The sequence below is a fragment of the Lithobates pipiens genome, unplaced genomic scaffold (genome assembly GCF_037356315.1).
Source record: "Lithobates pipiens isolate NorthernLeopardFrog02 unplaced genomic scaffold, aLitPip1_a1.2 Scaffold_1, whole genome shotgun sequence".
In the NCBI taxonomy this organism is placed as follows: domain Eukaryota; kingdom Metazoa; phylum Chordata; class Amphibia; order Anura; family Ranidae; genus Lithobates; species Lithobates pipiens.
Window position 1 is genome coordinate 210,150,593 of NW_027507685.1, and position 20,632 is coordinate 210,171,224.

General features: G+C 48.2%; 1 protein-coding gene across 1 annotated transcript in view; it reads right to left on the reverse strand.

Annotated features, from left to right (window-relative positions):
• Window positions 1-20,632, reverse strand: part of LOC143982536 (cytochrome P450 2A5-like) — a 71,015-nt gene that overhangs the window by 17,877 nt on the left and 32,506 nt on the right. The window contains exons 5-6 of the mRNA XM_077481369.1: window positions 17,430-17,590; window positions 6,480-6,656 (exon numbers count right to left, since the gene is read on the reverse strand). Of these exons, the coding sequence (XP_077337495.1) occupies window positions 6,480-6,656; window positions 17,430-17,590 (338 nt within the window). The remainder of the gene's footprint in view (window positions 1-6,479; window positions 6,657-17,429; window positions 17,591-20,632) is intronic.

A 20,632-nucleotide genomic window follows, 5' to 3' on the forward strand; every position in this document is an offset into this window, starting at 1 on the left:
ATGGGTCCAAAATCCAGACTAAATAGTTCAATGGAAGAAGAACACTTCATAAGGAGGAAAAAGGGAAAATTTGCAATAATCCCTTAAACCCTGAAGGGGTAGTCAGAAAGGGAAGCTGGTATAATTGTAGGAAGGGTTAACGATATAGAGAAAGTAGACAGTTATGCCACGTACACACGACCGGACTTTTCGATGGACTAGGTCCGACGGTCATCCCGATGGACTTTCGGCGGAGTTCTGACAGACTTTCCGACCGATCGGACTTGGCCACACACAAGCACACCAAAGTCCAATGGATTTGAACGTGAAGACGTACGACCAGATTAGAACATAGACGTTCATAGCCAGTAGCCAATAGCGTCAGGTTTTTGTCCGTTGGACTAGCATACATGCAAATGGATTTTTTGACCGGACTCGAGTTCGCCTGGAACATTTGAAACGTGTTTTAAAATTAAAGTCCGTCTCATTTTTAGACAGCAAAGTTTCCATGAAGCCCACACACGATTGAATTGTTTGGCGGATTTGTTCCGTGGGGCCTAGTCCGTTGAAAAGTCCAGACGTGTGTATGCGGCATTAGAATCCCTAAGTACAAAATCTTCATCTTCATTAATCAGCAGAAATGTAGCTACTGACAGACTGTAGAGAGGGTCTCCTCCCTACAGTTCAATAGTGTTAAAATCCACAAACCCAGTATTTAGAAGAGAATAAAGATGAGCTTTGTGTTTGATTCAAACTCATGTTCAACTCGAACATTGGCTGTTCAGTCGTTTGCCGAGTTTCGAACATTATGATCCATTCAGGCCAAATTCAAGTGGTGCGTCAGGGCTCATAATTCACTGAGGCATTGCAGTGCATTACTGGCTGATGATTGACCAAGCATGCACTATGACACTCATGCTTTGGTCAATCACAGCGCCGTCGGCACAGAGAGCCATAATTGGCCAAAGGAAGGGTGCCTTTGGCCAATCATGGCTCAGGGGAGTAGGTATACCTGCGTGTTAGCCATGTGTAGTGTGTGCAATGTGAGAGAGATGGAGAGAGAGAGTCAGAGTGTAAATTAATTTCATTTCAGTTAGATAGAGAAGGCAGGCGATTCGGGTAGCTGCAGTCAGTGTATTTAGTATATATATGCATCCCAGGAGTTTTTTTTACATACACTGTATTGAGTTTAGCTAGATCTCACTTCAGAGTGTTCCTGTTATTCTCGCTGCAGTTTGAGTCAGTGTACTGTATACTGGGCTCAGTATGCAGGTAAAGCTGACTGCAGACTATTCCTGTTCTATTCCTAATACAGGCAGTTGATTGAGCTAATCTGTAGTTTATTAAGTCAGTGTACTGAATACTGGGCACAGTGTGCAGCTAAAGCTGATTGCAGACAATTCCTTGTGTACCTATTCTAATACATCAGACAGTATGTCTGGAAGCCAAAAAGGAGAGGCAGACACACACAGGACAATAAAATAGGGCAAGCAGGCTCAAAAAGAAGGGCAAGCAGGGGCAACAGTGCTGGTCGTGGACACGGTGCATCCTCATCAGCATATGGCCGTGGGGCACGCTTGTCCTTTTTTCCAGCAGCTGGCCATGTTGAGCCACAACATGCAGAAGAGTTGGTAAAGTGGATGACCATGCCGTCATCGTCCTCCTGATCGTCCTTGTACACACAGTCGGAGATTCCGACGGAATGTGTCTGATCAGACCATTTTGTCGGATATTCTGACTGAGTGTGGTCTCCATCGGACTGTTTCCGTCGGAGTATCCGACGGACCAAGTTTTCCAACTTGTTGGTAACATTTTCAGACAAAATGCTCCGATCGGACATACTCCGATCATGTGTAGAGAATTCCGATCGGACAAAGTGCCACGCATGCTCCGATCAAATTTCTACAAAAAAGCTATTGGCTACTAGCCTGATGGTAGTCCCGTTGTAACGAAATAACGTCATCACGTTCTAAACAATCGGATTTTCCGACAACTTCGTCCGACCGCGTGTATGCAACAGTTTCAGACAAAATCCGACGGATTTGGTTGTCGGAATGTCCGACCGTGTGTACAAGGGCATCCTCTCTCACCCAGGCTTAGTGCACTTTGTCTGCAAAATCAGCTGCCAAAGCAGGCCTCTTTCCTCAGCTCAATGGCATCAGTCACTCCTTCCCTAGCCCCACCATGTCCTTTTGGAGTTCCCTGAACTGTTTTGGGTACATGCTGCAGGAGGATGAGCAGCGTTTTGAGGGCTCCGATGATGGTACCCAGGTTGAGGAAGGCAGTTATGTGAGCCCAGAGAGAGGGGGTGCCCAAGAAGGACAGCAAACTGGCAGTCATGTTCCCCCAGCTGCAGCATACTGCCAGGTTTGCTCCAGTGATGAGGAGGGAGGGGATGATGAGGTCACTGACTCTACAAGGGGGACCTGATAGGAGAGAGGAGGAGGAGGAGGAGGCACATCTCCAATGAGGGGGGCCAGCTTGAAGGCAGCCAACTGAATGCATCACACTGCAGAGCTCCGCATGTGCAGGCCTCTGCTGTCTCTGCATGTTATTCCAAAAGTTCTTTGGTGTAGGCCTTTTTTGAGACGTGTGCAGCGGATCGCACCATTGTTATTTGAAACATATGTCTGAAGCGTATCTTGTGTGGCCAAAACAGCAGCCACTTTGGCACCACATGCTTGACCAGACATATGTCGACCTGCCATGCAGTCTGTTAGCAAGCATACATAAAAGACCAACACCAAAGAACAAAGCAGACCTCTCCTTGCTCCTCATCAGCTGGGATCTCCAACCCTACTATACCTTCAGTCCTCTCAGAAACCTGCACTGAGAGGAATGAATGTGTAGAATTAGGTGTGTCACTGCCAAGTACTTGCAGGCAATCTGCTATCAGTACAGCAGCGTTCAATTGTACCAGGCAAATTTCCCTGCACCAGCTGCTGCACTGCCGAAATAAGTTTGCTCCCAGCCATCCACATGCCCAGCGGTTGAATGCTAGCTTGGCTACATTGCTAGCACTTCAACTGCTGCCTTTTCAGTTGTCTGCCCCGTTCTGCGAGTTTGTGGAATGTGCGATTCCTCAGTGCCAGGTTCCCAAATTCCACTTTTTTTCATGGAAGGCAATTCCGGCTCTCAACAGGCATGTGGAAGGCAATGTCTTGGCCTCGCTGGACAGGGCGGTCACTGGTAAGGTGCATATTACCGCTGATTCATGGTCCAGCAGGCATGGACAGGGATGTTACCTATCTTTCACGGCCCCCTGGGTGACTCTGCTGGCAGCTGGGAAGGATGCAGCAGGACAGGCTGCAGTAGTGTTGGAGGTTGTTCAGCCACCATGCCTCCAAAATGCTACAAGTAGTGATTCTGACACACATCTCTCCTCTACCCCCTCCTCTTCTTCTTTTTCCATGGCCTCTTCCTGTGCTGATTTGTCTTCAAAACCAGCGGTGCTCTGTAGACGTTCAAGGTGCTTGAGCTGGTGTGCTTGGGGGACAGGAGCCACACTGGGGCAGAGATTCGATCAGTTCTGCAGGGGCAGGCTCAGGTGGTTGACGCCAAGCCAGCTTAAGCCAGGAATGGTGGTTTGCGCCAATGGCACCAACCTCCTCTCCTCCCTCCAACAGGGACACCTGACTCATGTGCCCTGTTTGGCTCACGTCCTTAACTTGGTGGTGCAGCGGTTATTGGGCAGGTACCCAGGCTTACAGGATCTCCTGAGGCAGGCCAGGAAAGTCTGTGTGCATTTCCACCAGTCATATAATACCAGTGCGCGGCTGGCTGACCTCCAAAAGGAATTTAACCTGCCCAAGAACCGCCTAATCTGTGACATGCCCAACAGGTGGAACTCAACGTTGGCCATGCTGCAGCAGAGGACCATCAATGAGTATCTGTGTGACTATGGCACCAGGACAGGGTCAGGGGAGCCTAGCACTCAGCATCAGCAGCAGTCTTAAAAGGATAATTTACAGTCCCAAGAAACTCATGAACTTGTACGTGGCTTGGAGAAAGTGGCTGCGGATCATGTCATCCTTAGTGACCCAGAGAACTCCGGCCCGAATGCCTCAGCAAACCTACGCTGCATGGCCTCTGTGATCCTGCGAAGCCTGCGAAAGGATCATCGTATTCATGGTATCAAGGAGAGGGATCAATACTGGCTGGCATCTCTCCTTGATCCACGTTACAAGAGTAAGGTTGCGGACCTTATCTTGCCGTTGCAGAGGGAGCAGATGATGAAACACCTTCGGGAGGCCTTGCAGAAAGTTTTGTGCAATGCCGTTTACAGAGCCTGGGGGGTTACAAATTCCTGGTCCTGGACAACGTGTTGCTGAGGCTTCAGTCAGTTACAGAAGGAGTGGTGGAGAAAGGTGGCCGTCTGACCGATGCATTTAGACAATTTTTTAGTCCACATCCCCAAGGTATGATTGGTTCCAGCAACCATCGCCAGCGGCTGATTTACATGGTGCAGAAATACCTAGGGGCAAGATCAGACATGGACACCTTTCCCACCGAAAATCCTCTGGGTCACTGGGTCTTGAGGATGGATCACTGGCCAGAGCTTGCACAGTATGCAATTGAGCTACTGTCCAGCGTTCTTTCGGGAACACACATTCAGTTCTGCTGGAGACTTTGTAATCGAACACAGGGTGTGCCTGTCCACCGAATCAGTAGATCGGCTGACCTTCATAAAAATGAATCAGTCTTGGATCACCAGCTACCAAGCACCTGATGCTGATGTAACCGAATATTTTTTTTTTGAAATGTCACATCCCTTCAAGACTGCCTATGCTGATGTTGAGTGACTATCCTGTTATGCTGAGTGACTATCCTCTTCTTCCTCAATTTTCATGCTGATAGCTTGTAAGAACATTTTTGGTTCTGGGCATTGCCACCAGTGGCTAAGGCCCAATTTTTCTGCTCCTTTTTTCTGCTCCTTTTTTTTCTTCTCACGCTAACAGCGTGAGAAGAAAAAAAGCTGATTGCCGGCTTCTGTTTGAAGGGACATCAGTCCCAAAGAGAAGGAGGCAAAGCTGCCTCATATGTGCCCACAAGTACCGCCTGCCACCTGCCAGTGCCACAAATCAGTGCCCACAGTGCCCCAAATCAGTGACCACAGTAGTAAGTGCCACCTATCAGTGCCCACAAGTGCCACTTATCAATGCCCACCAGTGGTGCCAATCAGTGCCTCATCAGTGCCACCTAGCAGTGCTGCCTATCAGTGTCACCAGTGCCGATCAGTGCCCATCACTGACACCCATCAGTGCCAGCTATCAGTGCCACCTAGTAGTGCCACCTATTAATGCCCTTCAGTGCTGCCCATCAGTGCCACCCATCACTGCCCATCAATGTCACCTTATCAGTGCCCAGTGCCACCTATTAGTGTCTATCAGTGCCGCCTTATCAGTGACCATCAGTGCAGTCTATCAGTGCCCATCAGTGTAGCCTCATCAGCGTACATCAATGAAGGAGAAAAATTACCTGTTTGCAAAATGTATTAACAAGTTTTGTATTTTTTTTTTTAATCCTGTCTTTTTTTATTTAAAAATAAAAAACCCAGAGGTGATCAAATACTACCAAAAGAAAGCTCTATTTGTGGGAAAAAATGATAAACATTTCATTTGGGTACAGTGTTATATAACCGTGCAATTGTCGTTCAAAGAGTGAAAGTGCTAAAAGCTGAAAATTGGTATGGGCAGGAGGGGGGTTTAGGTGCCCAGTAAGCAAGTGACTAAAATAACAAAAATGTTATATTTACCTCCTCTGTGCCATTGGTTTTTCACAGAGTGGCCCTGATCCTCCTTTTCTGGGGTCCCTTAGCAGCGCTCCTGGCTCCTCCCCGCATTGAGTGACCCGCCTGAGAAGCGCCCTCCTTCGAGGTACCTGTGCTTTCCATAAACACAGACAGCAGGACTTGGCACCAATCCCCAACACCCGTATCATTGGATTTGATTGACAGCAGCAGGAGCCAATGGCTGCGCTTCTATCAATCTATCCAATCAAGAGCCGAGACACCGGCCAGAGAGTAAAACGGGGGGTGGGGTGCCTGAGGGGCTGGTGCACTACAATAGGTTTTTCACCTCAATGCATAGAATGCATTGAGGTGAAAAACTAGGAGGGTTTACAACCCCATTAAGTTATTACAAAAAATAGTAATAATCGAATGCAGAGGCAATTATTTAATTTGATCAAGAGTAGATATATAGTCTTAGAGATAGAACTGGCCCATTGAGGGCAACCATAATGCTAATGTGGCCTGCAATGAAATTGAATTTGACACCCCTTGCCTAGATGCTGCAGCACCTCGAAAAGAAAAAAAAATGGGAGTTGGGCTTTATGTTGGATAACTAATGTAGCTATTTGCACATACATTAACGATTCATAGTGGTCCCGGAATACTGTTTAAAGCTGCAAGGGTTGCAAAGAGGGTAATTACTATTGTAATCTGTAGACATGGATGGGCTGCTATGTGACAACAATTTTATTCGTAACTGCATGCTGACCTTCTCAAGTTTAATGAGGAAAGCATCCACATAATCTCTGGGGTTATTCAGATCCAGAGTCTCCTTGTTCTTCTCCACTCTCTTCCTGACATACTGCAGAAGCTTCTGCATGTTGGATAACATAGTTTGGTGCTTCCCTGGAATGAACATCATGATTCTGGGGAACATTTCAAACACCTGAAGAGAGTACATTGGATATCTTATGGTGAGTCACATAAAATGTGTAAGCTGCATGTTTTAAAGGCATATATGTTGCTTTTGTACATATTTTCCTAATTAGGTTCATGACTGAAGTTTTTTTTTTTTTTTTTTTTAAAGACCCTATGATCCATGTAAATATGAAATATTGAAAATATGAAGATTACCCAGAGGGAGAACTTCTAGTCTTCTGACTGTTTTTTCTGGTTATTTTTTCTGTAAAGAAAGTGTAACTTAAACCTGTTAAAAGCTAAGTCCATCTTTCTGCCCGTGTTGTTGTTACACCCATATTTAGGGTGTAATATTTAATTTCTGAGGTTTAAAACCACTTTAAGGGCTCATGCCACTCAGTTTACTTGCCATTTTCACTGTGCGCAACAGTAACCCACTCTTTTTTAATCAGACAACTGACCTGATAAAGGCGTGGATCGCAGGACCCAGAAGTTGCGTCAACAGGATGCAGCTCAGGGGCAGTGTGGACTGCAGGTATCCATAAATGTAATTTCCAAATGCTTCCTGTTGATGCCACTTCTGGGTCCTGCATTCCACGTTGGTCCCAGCAACGCGGCTGCTCTTCCTGGTGGGTTTTCCATGTAGCTTCCCTCTGCTGGTCAGCTGGGATTCATAACAACTGGCTGCACACCAGACCCCCTTCAGGACTGCCCCCTGCTGGACTTTACATCTACTCCTCCATCATGGACATGATGAACATTTCCTTTTCTTACTTCTAGTAAGTGTGTTTTTATCCTTGGCAATAAAATAGCCTTGTGATTACTGAACTTGGAAGCCCCTTCTGTTTTCTTTTTCTCAATAAATATGCACCAGTGCATGGGTCTTTTTGTATTCTTGGTAGCGAGGCTCAGGACTCCTCCCTTGCCTGGATAGTCGTAATGGAGGAAGCAGTGTGTACCCAGGCCTAAGAGATGTGTTCTACAAAGTCTGTGAGAAAACAAAAAGCTTGCTTTCTCCACGAACCCTCAAGCCCCTACCATGTGTATATGAGAAACCTGAGTGCCACATAAATACCATCCACAACCCTGCCAACCAGTGCCTTAGAATACATGTACCTTGTACCCACAAACATTCCTCAATCACTGTTCCACAACTGAGAGTTTCACAGACCTGAATTAGCCTATATAATTCATTTTAAATAATAAAACTGGGTATAGGAAGAGAACCAAAACCAATCAATAAAATAGTTTATCTGAATGAAGGACATCATTAAAATAGTCAAAAGCAATGTATTACCCGGGAATTGTTTGGGCTATACATACTTTGGTCAAGACTATGTAATGTGCAGTGATCAACACTTTTGAATTACACAACACAATATAAAGAGTAGAGCAGTCTGCACAATTTAATGAAAAACACAATATATAAAGGGCAGTGGTAATGCTCATAGTTCTCTATGCTTTTACTTCTAGTCAGGAGAGAAAAACATTTATCAGTGAGCAAAAAAAGCATTGGTGTTAATTGGTGGGAAAGATGCTGCACTGGTTCATATGGATAATAGAGGAACATTGGTGCTCAGTGGGAAGCTAGAGAGGCAGTGGTGCTCAGCTGGGTTAATTGGGACATTGGTCCTCAGTGAAGGATCAGAGGGGCACTGACACTTCATGGGGGGGAGGAGGGCATTCATGCTCAGTGAGGGGTTGGGGGCACAAGAACTCAGTGGAGGAGAGGGTGGCATTGGTGCTCAGTGTGTGTGTGTGTACTCAAAGTAGGTGGGGGCACTGAGACAACGAGGGAGCTACCCAATAAAGAGACTGGGAGGCCTGAGATATAAATGGAAATGTGGGATAATCTCACAAAATTCAGGACTGTTGGGGGTCCTGGGAAACTCAAAATATTGGTTACTTTGTTATGTAAATCCCAACAGCTAATCTTATATCACAAATGTGATACCAAGAGGAAAAAAACATGTCCAAGAAAGAATGTCTAAAGCTCAAACCTTTATATTTGAGGTTTTGGATAAAATGGTTGAACCCTTGCCATTTTTTTTTCTGCCTGTATTCTATTACAGAGACTTCCCTTTAATTCCTGTACTGAAGACAGAACGAGATTTGAGAGGAAATCACTACAAACTGAGCTGAGGATTACTAACCTCTGAGGAAGTTATCACAGAACAGTTTTTCTTTTTCCCATTTCCTATTTCTGGTGTCAATGGTAAATTTTTGAATACCCATATCTTAGTTACACTAGTCCAGGGGTGCTCAACCTGTGGCTCTCCAGCTGTTGCGGAACTACAAGTCCCATGAGGCATAGCAAGACTCCGACAGCCACAAGCATGACACCCAGAGGCAGAGGCATGATGGGACTTGTAGTTTTGCAGCAGCTGGAGAGCCACAGGTTGAGCACCCCTGCACTAGTCACAATGACTAACGGAGAAGGGGAATCTGCTGACTCATGCCTTGCCCTGGCTTATTATTGTTTTTTTTGTGTTTCTGCAGGCTTTTTAAGGCCATTTTGCCTGAAAAAGGCAAAGTAACAAGAGCAGATCGAGTAGCTCCTGAGCTTTTGGGTTGAGGACAGCTGAAAAAATGTGCTGAGAGCATGGTTGGTGTGAGCATTGAGTGGTAATAGGCATAAAGTTGCAGCCTCCATCAAAATGGGAGGGAGGGGGGAGTTACTATTTGTGGCACTATGATCAGGAGGTCAACTATCATGATATCTGCTAAAGGTCATGCTGGTTTACAGTGTATTGTAACAAAAAAGAAAAACATGAAAATTGAAGTGAGATATCACTGCTAAGAGGTCCAGATACAACTTTATTTCAATAAGAGTTGGGGGACAATCCAAAAAGAGTAACCAACGTGTTTTGGTAGTCCGAAACATGTCAAACAAGAATGCCCCCTTTATCAGGGCTAGAAAAAAACATAAGGACTTCTCCTTATCAATTCAATATCGATACAATACAATATATCTTGGGATCATATTTAAAATCAAATACCCAATGGCCAATAGAATTGGAAGTATAATGTCAGGTAACATTGAATGGATAATCAATATACAAGAACCTCAGACAAAAGTGAGAATATGAATTATAAACCATGCCATTTCAGTTCATATATTGGATAAAAAAAAAATGAAAATAAAAAAGTAATAATGATATCCCTGAGGTGGGAATATTATATTAATTTTGAATTGATATGGAGATGCCCTTATTCATTTTTATAGCCCTGATGAAGGGGGCTTTCTTGGACCCCCAAAATTCATTGGCTACTTTTTGACTTTTATTTTAATAAAGTTATACCTGGACCTCTTACCGGTGATGTGGCGCTTCAATTTCATTTTTTATTATATTACATTGCAAGCCAAGGAGCCCTTGGAGATCCTCTGGGGTGTAGAAGCTGCCTGACCAGGAACCGAATCATTAACATGAACATCAGTATTTTAGCATAGCAATACCTGTGAGAAAACTGAGCAAAGTGCCGTTTTACCACTTTCCTTAACTGTATTGTTTTACATGACTAAGGGAGATGCCTATTTCGTGAGGCTCCCCAAACAACACAATACCCCCTCTTAACGAAAATATCTTATAAATTGACCAAACGACACATTCTCTTCTTTTGGAGTCGAATGGCCATAGCAGCCTTCTTTTTATTATCAACATATGAAAATACAAAAATCTTATAAAAAACATAACTTAATGCATATAAATACATTTTACAACAAAAACATTATAAACCAAATATATAAATAACCCAGTATTCCACATTTTGATCTAGAGGTCTTTGAAGGTAAATTATCATTTTCAACCAACTAGTTGTATCGGTACACCCATGAACAGGCCCCCCGCCGCGTATTACGAAAGCTCGGGGACAAAAAACCATCAACTTCCTTCCAGATACAACCTTCTGCACCATCTTTACCATTTAAGGGAATGGACACCCATATCTCCATATGAGCCCAACTCCCCTAGACCTCCATTATTTTTTAGCACCACCTTCAAAGACCCCATAGACCCAATGCTGCTACGACAAAATAAAGCAACCATTCTAACAAGCCCACCACCGTTAAGAAAAAGACCTCCCAACGGAAAACAAAAAATGCCCCAAGACCAAACCCACCTGTACCCATAACCACAATAAGGGGAGGGAGGGTGGGAAACAGCTCCTTCACTGTCACTAAAATGGCGCCGACTGTTCGCGCGTGCGCGCAAGCTCAGCCCACCCCGACGCACGTCGTCGCGTCACAGGATACTCACCTTGCTTCCGCCGCCTCACGTCCGCATCCCCTCGTCATGCCGGGCCCTCCCCCTAGTGCCTGTGTCCGGGCCGTTCCTTGACTAAGGGAGATGCCTATTTCGTGAGGCTCCCCAAACAACACAATACCCCCTCTTAACGAAAATATCTTATAAATTGACCAAACGACACATTCTCTTCTTTTGGAGTCGAATGGCCATAGCAGCCTTCTTTTTATTATCAACATATGAAAATACAAAAATCTTATAAAAAACATAACTTAATGCATATAAATACATTTTACAACAAAAACATTATAAACCAAATATATAAATAACCCAGTATTCCACATTTTGATCTAGAGGTCTTTGAAGGTAAATTATCATTTTCAACCAACTAGTTGTATCGGTACACCCATGAACAGGCCCCCCGCCGCGTATTACGAAAGCTCGGGGACAAAAAACCATCAACTTCCTTCCAGATACAACCTTCTGCACCATCTTTACCATTTAAGGGAATGGACACCCATATCTCCATATGAGCCCAACTCCCCTAGACCTCCATTATTTTTTAGCACCACCTTCAAAGACCCCATAGACCCAATGCCACAGCACGCGCACGTGAAAACCTTACGTGCGCGTCGCCCTCCACATCCTAAATGCCCGCTGAATGCCATCCTGCAAACCCAGCTGCCAAAGATCAATCCCGATGGCATTCAGGTGTACACCATCTGTACGCAAAAAACGCCAAGTCTCCTCCTCCAAATCCCGGTGACGAACCGCCAAACCCCCGTTCCGCACAAAGAACTTGGCCACTGCTTTGTTCACCTTAACCCGAGCTCTGTTCAGGCCCGCAACAGAGCGAGCCAAGCGCCAAGCAGTCCTGGCCACAATGTCAGACCATACAAAAATAGTGTCTGGAAAAGAAGATTGCAGCCGTAATAGATCAAATTTGATGTCCCGCACCAACTCCCGCGCGCAGCGCAAACCCAGATCGTTACCCCCAACATGCAAAAGAACCACATCAGGGGGACGGTCCAACCGTGCGTACCGGTGCATTTCGGGCACCACCCTGGACCACAACATACCCGGGACTCCCAACCAGCGCACCGTGCCCTCCTCCCTGGACAAACCCAACAGCCTGCCATCTCTTCTGACATCCGCCCTCCCGGCACCCCAATAGACGTAAGAATGTCCCATGATCCACACCAGGCAGGAGTCTGAATCTGCAAGAAAAAAGAAAAACACAGAAATAGGACGGGGGAGGAGGGGGAGGGGGAATGTCACACGGCAGCTCCCACCCGCTACAACATAAACAGGAAAGGAAGAGACAAAAAGAAGGAAAAAACCCAGGTGAAAAAATGCACAACCGGAAAGCACCACCTACCCCCCGTGCCCGGCCATACGTAAGATTTTACAACAAATGGGGGCGCACATATAATTTAAACCGCGCTGACTCCCAGCGACCGATTTTCTGAACCACCCTGTCATCCAGACCCCACCGAACCGCCTCTGTAGCTGCCCCGATACGGAACGAATGAGAAGAGTAATTCGCGGCCGGCAACCCCGCAGCCGCCAAGCATTTCTTGAACACCGCCTGAAACTGAAATCGGGACACCGCAGAGCCATCCTCGTGCAGGAAGAAAACCCCCCCAACCGGAGGCCTGAGCCGACAAAATTCCCCCACAGCCGCCACCGGACACAAGGGAGAACCCGGAATCGACCTCAGCTCCACCCAGGCCCCCTTGCCCAATTGATCGGTCTTTGACCTCTTCAAGAACACCCTCAGCGTATCGTCCCGCACCAACACATCCCCCGCATCCAGACCACCTACCCCCTTCTTGCTCCTACTTACCAACTCGCCCACCCGAAATGCCCCGAAAAAGGCCAGTACAAAGACAGCCCGAAACAAAACCCTCTCAAACTGCGAAACACAAACGACCCCCAACTGCGCCACCACCTCCCCTAAAATCCGAAAAGAAACCGGGCGCCTCCTGTCAGGTGCTGTGCGACCCGAGCGATAGCCACGCATGGCGCGCCGCACCATGAAAGCCTTAGTAGCATCCCGCTGACCCGCCAACTGGAACATGAAGGCCAAAGCGGCCAATTTTTTGGACATATGGGATGCCGACACCCCACTCTCGAAATTCCTACCCACAAAATAAAGCAGCACATGAACCCTGTCCTCATCGAGAGCACATTCCCCCACTTCCCGCATCAGGGCACCCCATTCCAGCCAAACCTTGCTGTACGCCCTCCAAGTAGCCTCGGAAACCGATCTGCGAATCAACATCTGGGCTGTGGCAACACGATGTCCCATAACCAATCGGGGCAAGGAATCCCGCTCACCTCCGCATCCGGAGCCAATTGACGAAATCTGTCCCACTGGAAACGAGATAATGCATCAGCCACTGAATTATCAACCCCCGGAACATGTACAGCAGTCACAAAACAATTAATGCATAAACACCGTAGAACCAAGTGTCGCAACAAGCGCACCACCGGAGGGGAGGAGGCCGTGTTATTATTAATGGCCTGCACCACCCCCATATTGTCACAATGAAAACGCACGCGGCGGTCCCGGAACTCCTCACCCCACAGCTCGACCGCCAGCACGATGGGAAACAATTCCAACACCGCCAAGTTGCGAGTCAAACCATCCCCCCTCCAAGCCTCCGGCCACTCACCCGCACTCCACCGACCTTGATAAAAAGCCCCGAAGCCGCACGAACCAGCCGCATCGGTGAACAATTCCATATCAAAATTCGACACCACCTGCCCCAACCAGAGAGAGCGGCCATTATACGTCGCAAGGAAGGAGTCCCACACCCTCAAATCTGCCCTATGCTCCCGCCCCAACCGAACAAAATGATGCGGTGCCTTAACACCGGCCGTGGCCGCCGCCAAGCGCCTGCAAAAAACACGCCCCATCGGCATGATGCGGCAAGCAAAATTCAACTTCCCGAGAAGGGATTGCAAATCCCGCAGTTGCATTTTCTTCACCCTCACCGCCCCCGCAACTTCCAACCGCAGACCTTCCAGCTTGTCCAAAGGCAAACGGCACTCCATCCTCACTGTATCAATCACTATCCCCAAAAAACGCAGCTCCGTGACCGGACCCTCAGTCTTATCGGGAGCCAACGGCACCCCGAAAACATCGAAAAGCTGCTGAACCGTCGCCAACAGGGAAGCACAGACCAGGCTATCCGCCGGCCCTATACACAAAAAATCATCCAAGTAATGGATGACGGATGGCAAGCCTGCGACGTCCCGGACCGCCCATTCCAAAAACGAGCTGAACTGCTCGAACAAAGAACAAGAAATAGCGCACCCCATGGGCAAACATAAGTCAACAAAAAACTGACCCTGCCACCGACAACCCAACAAACGGCAGCAGCCGGGATGAACCGGCAAAAGGCGAAAGGCCGACTCAACATCCGTCTTCGCCAGCAACGCTCCCTTGCCAAAACGTTGGACCCAAGCGACCGCCGTGTCAAAAGAAGTATACGACACCGTGCAAAGGCCCGGATCAATGGAGTCATTGACCGACCCCCCGCGCGGGAAAGACAAATGGTGAATGAGCCGAAATTTGTTCGGCTCCTTCTTTGGAACCACACCCAACGGGGAAATAACCAGATCCGGAAGCGGCGGCCGCTCAAAGGGGCCAGCCATACGCCCCAAAGCAACTTCCTTTAGCAACTTCTCAGTCACAACGCCAGCCTGTTCCCTTGCCGACCTCAAATTATCCGCCACCGGCGGGACCACCCGGAGTTGACAGTTCAACCGAAAGCCTTCGGTAAACCCCAACTCCAGCAACTGTGCCGCAGCCCGATCAGGGTAGCGCCTTAGGAAGGGAACCATCCTTCCTACCCTCACCGGCGTCCTCCCTTTTTCCAGAATCACCCCCTCTCCCGCGACCCTGCTTGAAACACCTAGACTGCTGGTGGGAGCCCCCACAGGAGGAACACTCATGTCGGAACCGACACTTAGCCCCGAATTTGCAGGAACCTGCATTAAACTGCCAGCAGAAACCCAGGCGATTGCCGGCCGGTTGTCCGGCCGCTGCCTGACCACCGGCCCCCCCCTGAAAGGGAGACAACACACTGCGCGGAGACGACATTAACTTCATCCACAAACTAATGTCCTTGTGATCCCATCTCAAGGACGGACGCACCGCCTTCCTCTGCCTGAATTGCTCATCATAGCGCAACCAAGCGGTACCCCCATAAACCCTCTGGGCCTCCCCGATGGAATCGAGATAGCAAAAAAGGGGGGAGCAGTTTTCCGGCGCCTTTTCACCGATAACACTTGCCAATATCGCAAACGCCTGCAGCCAATTAGCAAACGTACGCGGAATCAGACGGTAGCGCCGCTTCTCCTCCTCCTCCTTCTTGCTCTCGTCGGGCTTAACTTTATCCAAGTTAAACTTCTCCAAAGGCAATAAGGAGAAAATCTCGACATACTCCCCTTTCCAAATGCGGTCTTTTACTTCAGTCTTCAAGTGAGCGCCCAAAGGCCCCTCAAAACAGACGTAGACCTCGCCTTTTTGCGGCGTCCGCCAGGCGCACACCGTCGGCACCAACAACCGCCTTCCCACTCGCCGCGACCTCCCCGACAGGCGCTGGTATCACCGGCACAGCCGACGAGGACGCAGACGCAGCCCCAGAAGCGGCCACCCCTGCCGCCGCAGTGCCCACAGCGGCCCCCAGCGCCACAGCCTGGCCCAAACCCGGCCCCTGCGCCGCAGAGGTACGAGCAGCAGCCCACGCCGCCACCGGAGCAGCGTCAGCCGCAGGCTGCGCCCCAGCCTCGCACCGTGCCAGAACTTCCCGCAGGCCCGCCAGCAAAGTCTGTATCATCCCCCCATCAAGGGGCCCCGCAGTCCCAGGGGATACGGCACCAATACCAGAACCTGCCCCGCCAGCGCCCACCCCTCGCACTACAGGTGGGTCCACAATCCGAAAACCACCCACAGAAACCCCTTTATCTAGCACAGGACAGGGAGAAGAGAGAGCAGAAGAAGAAACCTTACCTGGCTGTCGGTGCCCCAACGGACATCCAGCCGTACGTCCCGGTCCCTGCGACATCTCCGGCACCTCCTCCTCGTCCCGCTCGACCAATTCGCCCTCCGACAGGCTGTCTTGGGAACTCCCGGCCTCCCTCAGATCCTCCTCCGCAGGCCGCCGCTCTGGATCCTCAATGGCCGCCGGGCGCTCAGCAGAGACGACCTCACTGCGCGCCGTACTGAACCGCGCCACTCGCTCGGGATCAACGCCACGCTGAGCCCTGGGCCGGGCAGGTGAAGCCCGCCTGGCCGCTTCTCTGGACCGTACCTCGGCTAGGTCCCTACGACTACGCGGCCGCGTCCCCTCAGGCCTCCTCCTCCCCCTCTCCGCCGGAATACAGGCCCTGGCCGTTCCGAGAGCGTGGCCATCACCCGCCGAGGCACCTCTCCCCCGCCGAGCCGCCCCCGGGCCAGGTCGGTGACCCGCCGAGACGGCCGCCTCTCGTCCACCATCAGCCGCTGGGTAAAGGGGTGCAGGCCCGTCGTCCTCTGTACCACCACGCGTCCGGCGCCTCTGGGGGGTCCGACCAGCCGAGCAAGCCCCAGGATGCCTCCGCTTGGCCGGCGGGGTCTGCAGGGCCTGATCCTGGCTCCCAACCCCATCCCTCACGCTGGCTGCCTCCGGGCTGTACCGCTCTGGAGGCCGGGACCTCCGAGCACGTGTCCTAGGCGCGGGAGGTGGGCCGGCGGGCACACTAGCAGAGGCCTGGCTGGGTGCCTGTAGTAGGCCGTCAACTGAGGCCTGCAACCAGCCAGCACCCCGCGCCGCGGCCTCCTCCCGGAGCCTGACGAACAGGGCCTCGATATCCCCCATAGTCCCGTAGCCACCGTACGCCGAAACAAAGTGGGGGGGAAGGGGGGCGAACACAGTCGGATGCGCCGGAGCTCCTGAAACAGCTCCTTCACTGTCACTAAAATGGCGCCGACTGTTCGCGCGTGCGCGCAAGCTCAGCCCACCCCGTTGCACGTCGTCGCGTCACAGGATACTCACCTTGCTTCCGCCGCCTCACGTCCGCATCCCCTCGTCATGCCGGGCCCTCCCCCTAGTGCCTGTGTCCGGGCCGTTCCTGGACTGGAACTGACACCAAATTCAACAATATTGTAGTAGGGTGATTTACACCTCAAGTGTCCATCCAATGTATTAGCGTTGAATTGAAGATGGTGATGCCAGGTTTTTCAGTTAGCAGGGGAACTGTCCAGGAGCAGGAGCCAGGCCAATACATTATTTGAATTATACTCATGGCAGTGAAGTTTTTTTTCTGCCATTAGGTCAGAAATAAAGATTTCTGTAGGAGTCAGACTCTAGTGTGCCCTTCTGTGTGTCATGTGCCAAAACCATCTTTACAGAGATATATATATATATATATATATATATATATATATATATATACATACAGAGAGAGAAAGATGTAATTATAATTATACAGATTGCATCTGAGAGAATGTATTACCAGTTATTACTTATTGTGGCTAACATCTCAGCACGTTTGTCATTGGCTCTTACCTGCCCCCAGCTTGAACAGACGATATGGAAAGTTTCTGATATGGTGTTTACAACATCAAGAAGGTCGGCATCATCATAATCTTGGCGATGCCCAAACATGATGGAAAATATTATATTGCCAGAAACTTTGTTGAAGAACTGTTGAGGATTAAGAAATGACCCTAAAATATGGGAGATATAGCAACACAACTCATAAAAACAGCAAACTGCAACACATCATGTTGTTTTGGAAAGGATTTAAAGGGAAAATATGGAAAATTCATCAGGGCATAGATATGGATGGGATAGGGGAGCCTACCCCTGATCAGAGCATCCATGGTATAGCACAGCAGCTAGTACTGAAAATCACATTGGGCACTTGACCCAGCTGAGAGAGGACTTCCCTGATTCTGAACTGCCCTGGTCTGGTAAGTGTGTTTAATGGTGGGGGGAAAGAGCTGTACTGAGAGGTGAGACCTGTACTGAGGGGGCAAAGCTGTACTTGGGTGATCTGTATTGAAGGGGGGGAGCTGTACTGTGAGGGGGATTTTGGTTTGGGGAGGGAGGTAGTTATTTGTTGTACTCTTACTACTGACCTATGCATAACGCTCTGTGTGTTATTTACTCCTGACCCTTGCACTCTGTGTGTTACACAGTCCTGACCACTGTTCTCTGTACATTATGCAGTCCTGACTCTTGTACCCTGTGCATTAGGCATTCTTGAATCCTGTACACTGCAGGTGATGCACTCCTCCTGACCCTTTCTTCTGTGCATTACAAGCTCTTGTCCCCTGTGCTCTGTGCGATATGTGCTTCTGACCTCTGCACCCTGTGTGTTGCACACACTTCTCCCCTGTACTGTGTAGAGTATGCACTCCTGACCTACAGTATGCAGTCTTACTACTGACCTAACATTATGCTCTTCTAAACCCCTGCGCTTTGCGTTACACACACTCCTAACCCCTGCAAACTGCTTGTTACTAACTTCTGACCCTTGTACTCTGTACATTAGGCACTCCTGACCCCTGCATCCTGTGCTTTATGCCCTGATGACCTTGGCGCTCTGTGATATGCACTCAGGTTTAAAGTCCCTCCCACTGTTAGGAAAATCTTGCCATACGCACAATTGTCCAAGTGTACTAATGAGTTACTGTCAGAAACCATGAATTAGACTGAGACAAAAGTACAGTTAAATCACACTTGTTTAATAATAATAATAATAAAAAAAAGGTAAACGGAGTAAACATAGTCAAAGCATAGCCAGAGTTCAGGAACCGGAACGGATAGTCAAGCCAAAATGTCAGGGAGCCAGAAATGAGCGTAGTAGAACAGCAAGCCAGAAGGAATGTCAGCCAAGCAAGTCTTTAATAGGAAAACAGGAGAGCGTTTCTAAGGATGAGACCAAGGCGAAGGCAGAGATCATCTGAACTGAACGGCTTAAATAGGCAGGGCCAACGAGCAGGATCCTCAACAGGTGAGTCACTGTGGAGAGATAGGAGCTGGCAATTAGCCGACAGCTGAGCAGCCAGCTCAGAGAAGGAAGGACTGGGCCCAGCCCTGACAGTTACCAGGGCTGATCCCCTACCCAAAACTTATGGTCATTGTAAGGACCTGTATTGATGGATTCTGTTAGCTTCAAACAGGTTTTGCATTCCCTTTACATGTCTATGGGACCTCAGTTTGAGACGCTTCTGAGATCATCTAGTTATGTGTTTTTGGACTCTTGACAGACCCTTGCATCTTTCATCCAGTGCTGCACTGACGCTTCTGGATGCTGAGTCATGGGAAAAGCAAAAGAATCGACAAAGGATCTGCGGGAAAAGGTAGTTGAACTGTATAAAACAGGAAAGGGATATAAAAAGATATCCAAGGAATTGAGAATCAGCAGTGTTCAAACTCTAATCAAGAAGTGGGAAATGAGGGGTTCTGTTGAAACCAAACCATGGTAAGGTAGACCAACTAAAATTTCAGCCACAACTGCCAGGAAAATTGTTCAGGATACAAATAAAAACCCACAAATAACTTCAGGTGAAATACAGGACTGTCTGAAAAAATGTGGTGTGGCTGTTTCAAGATATCACAATAAGGAGGCACTTGAAGAAAGATGGGCTGCATGGTCGAGTCGCCAGAAGAAAGCCATTACTATGCAAATGCCACAAAGTATTCTGCTTACAATATGCCAAACAGCACAGAGACAAGCCTCAAACCTTCTGGCACAAAGTCATTTGGAGTGATGAGACCAAAATTGATTTTTGTTGGCCACAACCATAAACGCTACATTTGTATAGGAGTCAACAAGGCCTATGATGAAAGGTATGGAGGTGAATGTTTTGGGGATGTGTGAGCTACAAAGGTGCAGTCAATTTGGTCAAAATTGTTGGCAAGATGAATGCAATATGTTATCAAAAAATACTGGAGAAATATTTGCATTCCTCAGCCAGGAAGCTGCGCATGGAATGCACTTGGACATTCCAACATGACAATGATCCAAACACAAGGCCAAGTCGACCTGTCATTGGCTACAGCAGGATAAAGTGGAGGTTCTGGAGTGGTCATCTCAGTCTCCTGACCTCAATATCATTGAGCTACTCTGGGGAGATCTCAAAAGTTCAGTTCATGAAAGACAGCCCAAGAATTTCCAGGAACTGGAAGTTTTTTGCCAATGGGGAATGGGCAGCTTTACCATCTGAGAAGATAAAGAGCCTCATCCACAAATACTTCAAGCTGTCACTGATATTAGAGAGGGCAATACACAGTATTAAGAACTGGGGTATGTAAACTTTTGATCAGGGTTATTTGGGTAGTTTCTGTTACCATTATGATTTAAAAAGAGTAAACACAGTCGATTGATAATAAATGGTTTCAACCAAGCACTAACCACAAGTGAAATAAAAGTTTTTGTGTTATCATTCATATTCTCTGAAAAATGCCCAATAAATCAAAGATTCTGCCAGGGTATGTAAACTTATGGTAGAGAATAAAAATTTAACACTAAACTGTCATAATACATTGCAATGCCAAACAAATCACTTCAACTGGTCAAGTGAAAAGATATGTGGAAAACATAACCAAAGCAGTACATGAAATAAATACCAGTGAACCACTATAGTCCAAATAAACCGAAAATATCCACAAGTGAAATGTCTTAAAATTAAGAACTTTCTCTTGGATCTCGAACTGAAGTGAAGGACATGCAGAAATGGTGGATAAATCAAAGATATAGA